This window comes from Agelaius phoeniceus, chromosome 9, assembly GCF_051311805.1.
Source record: "Agelaius phoeniceus isolate bAgePho1 chromosome 9, bAgePho1.hap1, whole genome shotgun sequence".
Classification (NCBI taxonomy): domain Eukaryota; kingdom Metazoa; phylum Chordata; class Aves; order Passeriformes; family Icteridae; genus Agelaius; species Agelaius phoeniceus.
Window position 1 is genome coordinate 24,638,760 of NC_135273.1, and position 12,938 is coordinate 24,651,697.

The 12,938-nt window shown below is 41.7% G+C and overlaps 1 protein-coding gene across 3 annotated transcripts in view; it reads right to left on the reverse strand.

Annotated features, from left to right (window-relative positions):
• Window positions 1-12,938, reverse strand: part of RASGEF1A (RasGEF domain family member 1A) — a 144,864-nt gene that overhangs the window by 23,902 nt on the left and 108,024 nt on the right. The window contains exon 1 of one of the 3 annotated variants that reach the window (XM_054637125.2): window positions 1,348-1,504. The exons of the other annotated variants lie outside the window; for them this stretch is intronic. Coding sequence (XP_054493100.1) covers window positions 1,348-1,353 — 6 coding nt within the window. The 5' untranslated portion in view covers window positions 1,354-1,504. Of the gene's footprint in view, window positions 1-1,347; window positions 1,505-12,938 lie in introns of those variants that run through there. 3 annotated transcript variants of the gene reach the window in all.

A 12,938-nucleotide genomic window follows, 5' to 3' on the forward strand; every position in this document is an offset into this window, starting at 1 on the left:
TATTGACATAGATGGAAAGCACTTATGTAGATGAAAAGGATTAGGCCATTATCGGCACCTTTAACCTGACAGCTGTTTCTAACTGCGCTCATCTCCTGCACTTAAGTCTTCTCCTGAGCAATTTTTTAATGCAAGGCATATTTTTCCTCTCAAACTCTCCAAAGTCAATCATTCATGTTTACAACTGGAATACAGAACATTTTTCTCCTCTTAGGCACTGATAAATGCTAGGTGCACTGTGAGGAAAAAAATACCAGTATTAACAGAACTTGTTTATCAAAGTGACAGATTTACTTGTGTGACGCTGATAAGTAGAACTGTTTTGTGGCTTTTACCAAAAGACCATTGCGTACATACGTGATAAGAGGCATAAGGGAAGTGTAATTCCCTGTAAGATAAATATAGGAGCTGTTTAATAGCAACCAGGGAGACCACAAAGAGGAATGGAGCTCCGTTTCACAAGTTCAGGACATAGAGTCCAATAAAAGAGAAAATGCAGGATCAAATGTCATATCAAAAGAAATGAAAAATGACAGTTCTGCACAAAAGCACATTAAGGTTACTCGGTATTTTACAGATTTATCTGTTAGGCCTGAGCTTTGCAGTACATAACACCGAGAAACGGCTGAAGCTAACGGCTTTGCTATCTGTACTATGTAACTCGCCAGTAATTTGCTTTTTTCCCTTTTAAGGTCCATAGCAATACAGCCCCAAGCTGCTGCTCAGGATGGTCTGGCTGTGATGAGCACTTCTGGCCAACAACTTGAAGTTGCACAGGGCTTTTAAGCGAAGCTAACCACTAAACAAATCCCCACTGAAAACGATGCTTTAGCGGGGAACGAACTCCGCTTTTGCCACTGAGCCTTTTAACTCCTTTAAGGCCCTCGTTGTTCCACCAGTTCGGTTTTTAAAGACCCCTCTGGGGCGCAGCCTGTACCGCTCCCCGCCGCCCTGGCTGTCCTACCGGGGCTGCTGCCGCATCCCGCGGTGCCACCGCGCTCCCGGGGCTGTGCCTGCGGGAGGGCAGCGGGCACAGCGGGGCACGGTGGGCACAGCGGGCGCGCTCCGCCGCCGCCACCCCGCGATCCTGGGGCGCTCTCCGCGCTGCCCGCGCCCCCAGCCCCGCTCCTGGGGCGGGAGCGCTGCGGCAGAGCCCCGCCGCACCTGCCGCCGGCCGTGCCCTCCCTGCCGCCGGCCGTGCCCCGGGAGCCGCTCGCTGCCGTTCTCCGTGCGGCGGGACCCGGCGGGGCGCTGGCTCCGCCGCAGGGGCAGCTCCGCGCCAAACCCACCCGTTCCCTCCGCGCTTACGGGGGCTCCCGCCCGGCGGCCCCCGGCCCCGGCGCTCACCCTCATCTTCCTGGCGCGGCGCTCCCGGCGGGCGGGCGGGCACCGGGCCCGGGCTCTGGGCTCTGACAGCCCCGGCCGCCCGCCCGCCGCTCCCGCCCGCCCGCCTGACGTCAGGGCGGCCGCGGGGCCCCGTTGGCTGAGCGGCGGCGGCGCCCGTTCAAACGGGGCCGCGCGGGGAGGGCGCGCCCGGCGGGGGTGGCCGAGCACCTTTCTGCTGGGAACGCTCGGTATTTCCGCGTGGTTTTGGGTGGGAGGCTTGGTTCCCTCTCCCCCCCCGCTTTTGTTTTTTGGTTTGTTTGGTTTTTCCCTTTTCTGTGTTTTTCCCCCCAGACACGCGTTCTCCAGCCGCCAGCCCGCCCGGCTCCCCGCGCTGTCCCCGCGTGTGCCGGTGCTCCCGGAGCGCTCCCGGGGCCGGGACGCGCTGCTCCGGGAGCGCGGCCGCCCAGCCCTGCCCGCTGATAATTGATTTTATTCCTCTCTCGGTCGGAGTTTCTCTCTTCTAGATGCCTGAGCCAGTCCTGGGCTTGTCCCGAGCCGGAGGGCTGGCGCAGGACATGCCCCTCTTGTGTCACACACGGGCACGGGGCCTGTCAAGAGTCTGATCTCCCTTGGAAAGGCTCCGAGGTGCATCAGTCTGCCCCACAGAGTCCCTCACAGGAGCAGCTGAGGGCTGCCATCTTTTCAGCCTTTCCCCACACAAGCAAATCTTTCTTGTCCTTGACAATTTTACTTGAATCGGGATTGGTTTAGTGGTTGCTACATTGTCTCCAGTCATTATTTAGGTTTATTTTTGTTATTCAAATTATTTATTCAATTGCCGGGTTTGAATATGTAGCTTGAATATGTAGCAGAAGGCTTCTCTAGTTTCCATGGTGATTAATGTAGGAAAAGCCTTTTTGGAAGTAGGTACGCCACTCTAGGTAGGTGGGCATGGCAAATGAATTTGGGCACATGCACGTACTCGGGAGTGTAAGGAATAGATTCATGATTGCTCACGATTTGAGGACAAGCACTGTCATCCATCCTAAACACATCTTAATTTTAGAAGGATATGTAGCTACTCATCTTTACTGCTTGCTTACTAAATTCCTTTTTGCCTTCCAAATTCTAACAGTTCTGCTATAGAGATTATTTTCCTTATTTAAAATGAGTTTTTCTTTTAAACAACTACTAGAAAAGTCACGTTTTTTTCCCCCCCTGCCAAGTCTGCTTTGCTGTTAGTCTCAATCCTGGCTCTTAGCTGTACTCCACAGCCTTTAGAGTGTGCAGGTGCTGTAGCAGATCTGATGCCTGTTTATGGTGAGGCTCTGCTCAGTTACAGCCCCTGCCTGCCGTGGACACTGAGCAAGTTCCAGGCAGCAGTCCTGGGCTGGAATCCAGGGAGTGGTGTCTGCACTGCCACTGTGTAATGGTCAGGTAAATGTAAGGGTAACCCACAGCAGAGTGAGAGACAAATTTTGTTAAGTCTTGTTCAAACACCTTGAAATTCTTTATAAAAAGTTATCAAAAGCAGAAGGTAAGAACTTGTAGGCTATCAATGTATAACATGATAGTATTTCTTTCTGAATGCTATGAATATCTTTCAATACCTCTTCTAGTATTTATGGCTAGGAGCAACACCAGCAAGCCTGCAAATAAGTATGCATGAAAAACAGGTATTGGATTTCATTCTGTTTCTGTGCTAATCTGTTTTCCAGCCTTACTCAAACATTTGCTGAGACTTTTAGAAGAATATGTCCATTAATCTTAGCAAAACATACCTAGTTAATTGAGCTTTAGTCAGAGATTCAATCTGTTGTAAAAACAACCCCTGATCTTTTTGTTTGTTTGGGGTTTTGTTGGTTTTAGTGACATCAGAAATTAGATCTGTCTTGTCAGTGGAACTAAGAAACGTAGGAAGATTAAGATAAAATTAAGGAAAACGATGCTAGCTAGGCATGCTCTCTCTTCTCTGAGACGTGTATCTATTCTGTGGTGTTTTTCCATATTTCTACATTTGGTAGTCCAGCAGAGTCTGTTTAGACTTTTTCTATGTGTATGTAAAGGAGCATATGCATGTATATTTCTTGTTGATAAACATATAAACAAGAAATGTAAACATATACATTTAAACATACACATATAAACATACTCATTTGTATGTTTATACAAATGTTGGGGGGTGTGTTAGGATAAAAGCTCAGTAAAATATCTTCTCCTTTCCTAGGATACATGACGCTTGGTTTTGGGGACACTGTGTTGTGCAGTCTTGTTGGAAAGGTAGTTTTTACAAATCAGAGGAGCTGAAGGCCTAAATTCAGCTTGTACAGCATGTAGCAGATGAATCATGTTATCATTTTATTTCATTTCATTTCCCTTCTGTAAAGTGTGGATGATGACCTTTAGCTATCTATATTCTGAGTGTTGAAATCTGTTGATACAGAAACTCTCTGAGGTCTAATTGTTTTTGTAGTTATGTAAGTTCTGTTCCTCAGCAAATTGCTTGCATTTCGAAGATGTTTCCATCAGGCATTGCCTCATATTGCTGGTGGGTGAACCCCAGAGCAGTTTAATCAGCAGCAGAGCCTGTTCTCGTTCTGTGGCTTGCTTTTGAGGTGACAATGCTGTGGTTCACTTGAGCTGGGCAGAGCAGCATCTTGCTGCAGAGTGAGTCAGCAGCAGCCACGCCGTGCCTGCCTCACCCTTCAAGGTTGCTTCAGCCTCTCTGGCACTGGCCAACACCACCCCAGCACGTTCCATCACCTTGTGATTAATGGCCTGGATTGACACTTGCAGTATTTGGGTTCTGTTCTTGCTCGTGCTGTGGACATTAGACTGACAAATTTTTTTAATCTCGCTGTGCCCTCAGTATTCATCTGTGAGATGCTGATAAGGTATTTTCATGCTGTTGCACTTACTTTGTATGTTTTTATATTTGGGCGGTAAGATTTTGCTTTATTGTGTTGGGATACAGTTTCCAGTACAGTTACATCTCATCTTCAGTGGAAAATTGCTGGTCAATAGCTTGGTAAAAACAAGGAGTTGTAGCAAAGAAAAATGGATGAAAATAAAGGAGAGATCAGTTTGAGAGTGAAGACTATAAAGAGAGTCAGGGAAGAAGAAATTCGAGTTTTTTCTACTGGTCTTAGATGACAACATTTTGGAAACAACTTGTTCAAATGTGCCTGTGTGTGCATTTAAAATGTAATTGTAGTTAAGAAAAGTCAGTCATTAAAAATGTCATTAATGCTGATCTGAGGCTACAAAGTCAATTATAAAGGGACTCTCCTAGAAATGCTGTCCTTGGAGCTTTCATTGTCAAGCTACTCGAGTCCCTCACTTGGTCACTTCCACACAAGTCTGTTAATAATGAATCTTTGGTTTCGTTTAACAGAGTGTGTCAACATGCTTTAAAGCCCCAGCATCTGCATTGTAGGAAACAAAGAGGGACAAAGCCCCAGAAATTGGCATTGAAAACGAACCTAATTTTGTATGGCATTGTTCATAGTGTTGATTAAATACCAACACAGGGTCGAGTCTTCATCTGTCCATTCCCACCCTTTTATGCACACAGTAGGATGAATACAGCACATTGCTTAGGTCTTTGAAGCACTGCTGGGTTTATGCCTAGCCTTGTTTCTAACTTGGGGGGTGTCTGAGCTGTTCCCCAGAGCTCTCCAGAGCTTTTGCAAGTGGCCAGGGTACAGAGGGTGACAGTGTGTGCATGTTACATCCTCTTCCCCTGGTGCATTGTACCCACAGAGCCATGCAGAAACCCTGCTGCATGCCTACCACCTTTGCAGGTTACAGCACAGGGTTCTGCTTCTTGCCATTGTGCAAGGCTTTAAGGCATATACAGCTTGGTACTGTCATTTAATACAGCAAAATAATGCTGTATTAAAAATGGATGTTACAGTCATGGCTTTTATGGATTGATGGCCTTGGCTGTAGACTGAGCCCTTTTATTTGGACTTGAGATAAGGAATTTGTCCAGGAAGTGCCATTAAACTCCACAACAGTGGCCTTAGATAGGGTTTTTATATGGGCACGTGTTAATAGGGATCATTTGTAAGACTTCATAATTCAAGGAGTAGAATGAAGTTAGAGCTTCAAAGCCTCAGGTGGCTGTGTTCAAAGAGCTTTTGGGTTCTGGTCTCGTTCATAGGGCTGCACAAGTGTTCAAGGTTTCCTCATTGTACACAAATTTTAAGATTTAAAAGCTGTTCTCAAACCACTTTTCGATGAATTTGAAGACTTCTAAATTTCAGAGATTGATGCTGCAGGATAACTTGATGGTGCATTAATAACTTGGCAGCAGATGGGAGTGGGAGGAAAGAGTTTCAAATTGTGGTTCTGAACTGAGCAAAGCTTTATAAGCTTGAAGCAGGGTTGAGCATGCTAGCTAGCAGTCTTTGATGATTACTGACCATGCCTTTGTCTCCCTCTCCCTGACCTGGGGCATGAGGAATCTTTCCACATAATAGTTTTGTCTGAGCCGATGAGTATTGTAGTTTGAAAATGGCATTTTCCATTTTGAAAATGTTTTGCTGAAGGGGTCCTGACCAGCTCTACCCCTTAGGTATCCAGCAATTTTAAGAGCAAACCAAGATGAAAATACAGGAGCAACTTAAGATGTGGTTTGTTGCTATGTCTGTTCTCAGTTCTGTCTGAAAGGGGAAACTGGTTGTGAAAATTCTGTTCTGTATCTGTGGAGCAAACTGTGTTTTCACTGCCATAAGGGCAGCTCTGAGAATAACTCTTTGCTGGGCAGGGTGAAACCGATTTTTCCCTGATGCTGGGTCCTGTAGCTCCTCCTTGGACTGAAAGGAAAGGTCTTCCCCAGGATTTAGAGAGGACATGGTGCTAATCCCCAGGTATTTTAGTGCCTCTGCCAAAATAACAGATTTAACATAACCTGACATGAGTTGCCTATGTTACTGCTGTGTGGCTGTTAATTAACAACTGAGATTTTAATGGCTATTTTGGCACTGCTACCAAAGGAATTCCACTAGGCTGTTTGATTCCTGGTTTTCATAGATACTCTAGTCACAGAAATCTGTAGTTTTTAGGAATTATCTTGCCTGCTGATTAAGATTTAAGGAACATTCAGTTAGGAAGCAACTGGATCAATCAGCTTTGATTAAATAAAATACAAATATAAAGGGTTGATACTTCTGCTTTGCATCAAGGATGTAACAAGAGATCCCTTACAGGAGTCTGAGGACCTCAGCTCATTTCAAGGCAGAGGAGATTTAGTCAGAGTGAACTAAAGGAAAAGATGGCAGAGAAAGATGTAGGCTGGGCCTGCTCTGCTTAAAGGAGCTGCTAGAACTTGTTGTACATAAATGGCAATTTGTGTGTTTTCAGGAGCTGATGGAGCCTTCTCACTTTTTTTTAAGAAAGGGCAGAAAAGGCAAAATCCCCCTATTTAAATGCTTTTAATGTTTATGATTCAGTCTGATTTTGACTCCAGCAAGGAATAACAGAAGCATGTTAATTTAATTGGCACTCTTTATATTAATTTTATCTCAGGCCTTTTAAAGTTGACTATTTAAAAACAACTGTTATTCTATTTTAAATTGGGCTCAAGGCTGGGTTCAAGATGAAGGAATTCTGGACTTATCCTAGCTAGTGTGTCCTTTACTTGCATATTCATGCTTGCTGTGACACCAGCAATTCCAAGACACTGCCACTGAGCAGAAAGGGAAAATGAATTATGCCAAAGAGGAAGCATGTACATACATCAGCAATTTGGTGCCCAGGGGAAGAAAAATCTGCATGTCTGCTGATGTCAATCTTCTTGATATGGTATTTTTGTAAATGCACGTGGGTTGCTATTTCTTTTTAACCAGCTCAACAAAAAATGAGTTTATTTTTAGTGTTATAAGCTTCAGGGCATCACAATTAACAGATCAGAATTGCCAGATTGATTAGTCAACCTTCTGTTTGCTTTAGCAGCAACTATGACAGTGACATTGTTAGCATTCCCACAGGTATTTTGGAAGATTCATTACAATCAGTTATGGGATCCATTTTTTCTCCCCCAGTTTTCATTCTCTTTGGTTCTACAGATTTCATTTTTGAGCTGATGGAGAGAAGTTCTGGGCTGATGAGCTCATTTGCAGTAACTCATCTGCAGCTGGATTAGTTTAAAAGCAATTCTATTAAATATGTGATGTGTCTTGTCTTACCTGAATTACTGCAGTAATTCAGTGCCCATGAACATCTATTGCTTGGACTCCTTTTGCTGACACTGCCAAGAAGTTCATCAGCAGTTTTGGGGGGAGTTTTACAGTAGTCTGAAGTCTACTTGTTTTGCAGGGCTCTTAATTGCTGTTGGTTTAATTCTAATGTCTTTATTTGGAATAGAATCGAGGTGTGGTGATCTTGACAGTATCTTGAGGAAAATATATGGAGAAGTATTGCAAAAATAGTTAAATATGGTATAATTTTAGAAAAAGGCTGCCATCAAATTAAGTAATCAAAATTAATTTTTAAGGAAGCATTCTGATGACTAACAAGAGCTAGTGAACAAATGGATGAGCTCCCAAGCTTAATTAGGTTTATCTATAAGTACTTTTCTCTCACCTACAGTGAGTTTTAGCATAGTTTGGGAAGGACTGACACTATCACATCACAAACTGTGTATTCAATTGCTGCTGGCTAGTACAGAACAGAGGTTATTGTTCCATATATATGTATGTTTATCCTTTTTACATATCCTAGGACACAGTCTCAGGTTATTCAAGCATAAACTATTGAACCTGAAGCTCTAAAGTAGCATGGCTCTATGTGGCCAAATTTGCACTGGGTTAGGCTGAGAACTGTTCTGCAGGTGAACAAACTCCCAGCTGTAGATGCATAAATGTTGAAAGTAAAAAAAAAAATTTAAAAAAATTATCTGTGTACTAGTGATATTAAGTGATCAATTACTTCATCTTCTGTTTTACTAAAGCATCTTGACATGAATCAGTCAAAGAATTCACATGACTGAGCTACTTTGGCCCAAACCTTTATGAAAGTATCTTTATAAGGACATAAATGTAAATGTACTACAAAGAAAAGATTTCCTGTCTTCCTGGAGTTTTTATTTTCCCTGTGGTCTGTGCCAGTCAAGCCACAATCCAAATAGCTGATGGTGAAAAAGCAATGTGCTCATTGAACCTGTTTGCTTTGACACTCACCTAAAAGTTGGCTAAGTCATAGGATAACAAGTTTCAATAGTTTCTTATAAATAGTTGTATTTTTTTAGGGGCAGGGGGAGCACTTATATTTTTTGTCAGGAGGATATTATTGGATTTTTCACCCTTTTCTCTGTCTCTTTCAAGTTTGTTGTGCCAGAATTAAAAATCATTTAGGGAGGTAGTTTTGTTATTTTACTTAAATTTTACAATTGGTATTCTTCTGCCTTCTTACCAGAGGAAGAATCAGATGGTGTAAATTCAAGAGCCATGCATGTTTTGGTGAGTCTGGATTTCAACCCTACAGCTGCTGCTGTGGCATCAAACAGATGTCATGTCAGCCAGCAACTTCAAAGGGGATTCCCTAGGCATGAGCATGTGGCAAACTTAAAACTGATCCTATTTCCCCTGGGGAAGCTTGTTCCTTCTGTTGCTCACTTGTGTTCCCCATTAGGCTCTGTTCTCTCACAGCAAAAGCTGTGCACACCGTGGGCACAGCCTGGCTTGGATCAGGTTTAGAGACTTGTGGTAAGATTTTCTGTGGGTGGATTTCTCTGTTTTGAGTTGTTTGGTTTGGGTTTTTTTTTTTGTTTGTTTTTGCCTTGTTATTTTCATTGGTGCAGGGATACCAAAGCTCCCTAAAATCCATGGCCATGTTAGTAAAACATTTTTTAGACTGGATCTCAGAAGTCAGTGATCTCTGTAGGAATTGGAAAGTGCTGTAGTGCTTGATGCTATTTTCCCTGCATTTCCTACTTTCCTAAGCACCTTTTTTTTTTCTCCAGAGCTAGACAAGGGACAAACAAAATGCAGATTGTTGATATAGCTGAGGAGAGAAGCTGTAGAAATATATGCTGGGTTTGTGGAATGAATAGCTGTCACTAAGACATGGCTGCAGTAATGCAGTAATTGTAATGAAGCACTAAGTGCAGTTCAGAAGTGTGGTCTCCCTTTGCCCAGGAAAATATAGTCAGCTCTGTTATTTGGTTTTTTTCTCTGTAAAGTCTTGAAGCAAACAGACAGCACTCTACATACAAACTGTAAAATGTTGTGTAAAGCTCATATACACACACATTGCATAAAAACTAAAATATGAAACAAATATTTCAATTATTTTGGATCGCAAGAATGAAAACAATTTAAAAAATTTATTTAATTTCCCTGCCATCCTGTCCCTCCCTGGTGCTTCTGTGTACCCTGAACTGATAGTTACCTACTGTTTGACTGGTATTTGAGCTGGTGGTTTAAAAATAAAAGCTTTCCATGTCTTGGGAGATTTCCTGGCCAGTCTATTCATAATGCCTTTAACTTTCCTAATTAATGAGATATTTGACCAGGTAGTACTCTTACACTCCTTTAAAATCTGTATATGAAAAAAGCTTCAAAGTGTCTTGCCCCCAAATGAAGCTGCTTAAACAAAATGACTTAACAGTGTTGCAGTACTGATTGTTAATTTGGGAATGTTCACTGAAAAGCACGTTGTTTTTCTTGTGTAGGAGACTAGTTCCCTGTGAGTATTTTATAATTTCCTATTTTCTCACTTGTGGCTCCCACAGGATATATGCATGGCAAAGACAAGCTAGAAATCCTAAACTTACAAGGCATCCCACTGGCAGCTGGTTCAGACCTAATAATAACAAAGTAAAAAATGCACCTTGTTTCACATGAAGTATTGCAAACGCATTAAGTTATTTAAGCAGTTATGTTTGCAAATTCTTTAATAAAATCTAACCCAATTTCAATTAGGGAGATCTAAAATGCTCTCTTGTCTGTTTACAGCATAAATGTTTTATAGGTTTACATATCACAACCATTTTCTTGGTGAGATCCTATATTCTATCATTTCATGTTGTTTTAAGAATAATTAGGACCATAATAAAAAACATTATATACAAAATTCTCCCATGATTACCCACCAGCCTGCATCAAATCCCCTTGATAAGAGGACTGAGGAATTTCTTGTCATATTATACTTTGTGCAGTCCAGGAAAGGGGGTGTATCACATTATAACTACTACCAGGTTCCTTATTGGATCTGCTGTTTCTCTGGGATAAAAATTCAGTGATGCTGGAGAAATTTGAGACTGGAGAGGCACTCCAGTGTTGGCATTTCAAACCCCTGTGTTGCAAGTTGAGCACAGTTTTGCTGCATGTCCCTGGTAGATGAAGTTAAACACCTACCCCCACTCACACCTACATCTATTGAGGCAAAGAAGGGTTTGTTCAAGCAGAGCAGTTGCTTCTAGAAACAGAATTGTAATTTTAAAGCAAAAGATGAAAAGCATTGAATATGCTTTTTATTGGTAGTTATTTTCTAAAGTAAATGCAAGTCTTGAATGGCCTTAGCATTGCGTGATACATAATAATTCATATTAGCTATTAATTAACTTTTGTAATGGATGTTCTATGAATTTGGTGAAATGGCTGCTTTATGTTTTGCAGTTCTCAGTGAGTCTATTGAGCAAAATATTTTTTTTCATTGTTGTTAAAGCTTTTTACTGCTACTAAAAATCTAGAGAACATTGACTGTTTTATGTAATCACTTCATTTTTATAGTTTGCAAAATACTGTCAGACTTAAACTGAGGTTGGTGAAGGAAGGCAGGATTAACACAGGATTTCAGCAAGGGCATCTGTAAATAACCATACAGAAACCGGGGCACAAACCATAAAAGATCATCTCTGGCCTGTTGTCTGCTACCCTTGTCAAAACTGTGAATAACAAGGCACTGAGCCTGAGTGCCAACCACTGCCTAACTTGGCACTGCCCACACTTGCACACAACTCTGGAGACAGCAAAGTCAAGGAAAACAGGTCTCTGATAAGAGTGCAAATCCAAAGAAGTAGCCACATATATCTCCCCATTCCTACAATCTGCACTATCATGATGATCAGCTGAGCTCCAATATTGACAGAATCCACAAAATAAAGTAGAATTACAGGAATATAATGCAGCAATCGATTGCTCATCCCATATCTTTTTCTGCAATGTAGCACAGACGTCCAAGCAAAAATAACTTATCCAGCTATAGAAGCATTACTACTTGGAAGATTATTATTCTTTAGCTAAAATGATAGATTGTCAGGAAAATTTCCCAGTGAATGGCAATAGCCTGCTTAGGCACCCTTTGATCTGAGCTGGTGCTTATCTCCATGTTGGCTGATGACACTTTCAAGATATGTGTTTTGCCTGGGTGGTGACTCCTAGGGTGCAATGGTAAATGACAGGATTTTGGCATGGTTATTTCTCATAAAAACCCTCCAAAAAATAATTTCATAAGGAACTTTGGCTTCTAATTTTATCCTGAAAACATCAGAATTGCATCTGAAAACAGTTGATAATCTGTCACAAACCCCTGCTTTGACATGTGTTTTGTTAATTGAACTTGTGAGGATGTGCAATTCCAAGGTGTCTGTTTAAGGAAGCAGTGTGGCTCACCTGGTTCACATAATCACAGCTAAGCTAAACTCTCATCTTTTTTTCTGTGCAGCATTGCCATTTCTATTAAAACCTAATCCATTATTCATAACTGCTTCTAATTTTGGCCTAACTTTGAACTGGAGATAATTGGAATGTCTGCAATTGTCTCATATGTTCACACATCAAGAGCATCAATTCAGAAGTTAGCATTGTTCTTGTGGTCTATGTATGTGTGTGCTTTAAAGAGTGAGGAAATATTGTTTGGTTAGTGATGTTGGGATAGTCCACTTTCTTCTTTCAAAAATAAATGATAATCATGTCCAATGCTGCAGATCTGAGTATTAGCACAAAACTTGTTAGAGGCAACAGAACTCATCTGAGTGACCCCAAGAAAAGGTTGATATTTAGTGTTACTTAATCCCTCCTTTCCCTTTGGTGCTGCTTGTGATCACAAGTCCGTTTTCATTACTGAGCAAAATGATCTTATCTTTTTATCATTACTATTTTTCCTTCCTCTATATTGTATTGATATACTTGGTTAAAAGTCTGTTTCTGCATATATTTTGTGTTTTCAATGCAGATAAAAATTACCTCACCAAGAGCAAAAATTTAAAGATTTTGCTAATTTTTTTTTTTTAAAACTCTGGATATGCTATCTCTGTAAAAGTGATTACTAATGGTCTAGTAGGACCTAGGAGCTCAAGCACAGCACTCCAAATGTTACAGCACTGAAGCTGCATCCCAGGTTGATGCACACAGGAAGTACTTGGATTTATCTTGAAGTTGCCCATTCAGCTTCCTGCCAAGATCTCTGCTCAGTTTAGAAGATAAGCAAAGATTTTACAGACCAGAAGTGGCTGATATCTCTTCATTGGCAAGAGATTAAAAATAGCAAAATACAGCTTGATCAGTGAGTTTTTGTCTTTTTCTCCAGATGAAAAAATAAAAATTGTTAGAAACAGCTAGTGGTCAATGCAGTCCTCAAACCTGAGCTTGGTAATCTGCTCCCTT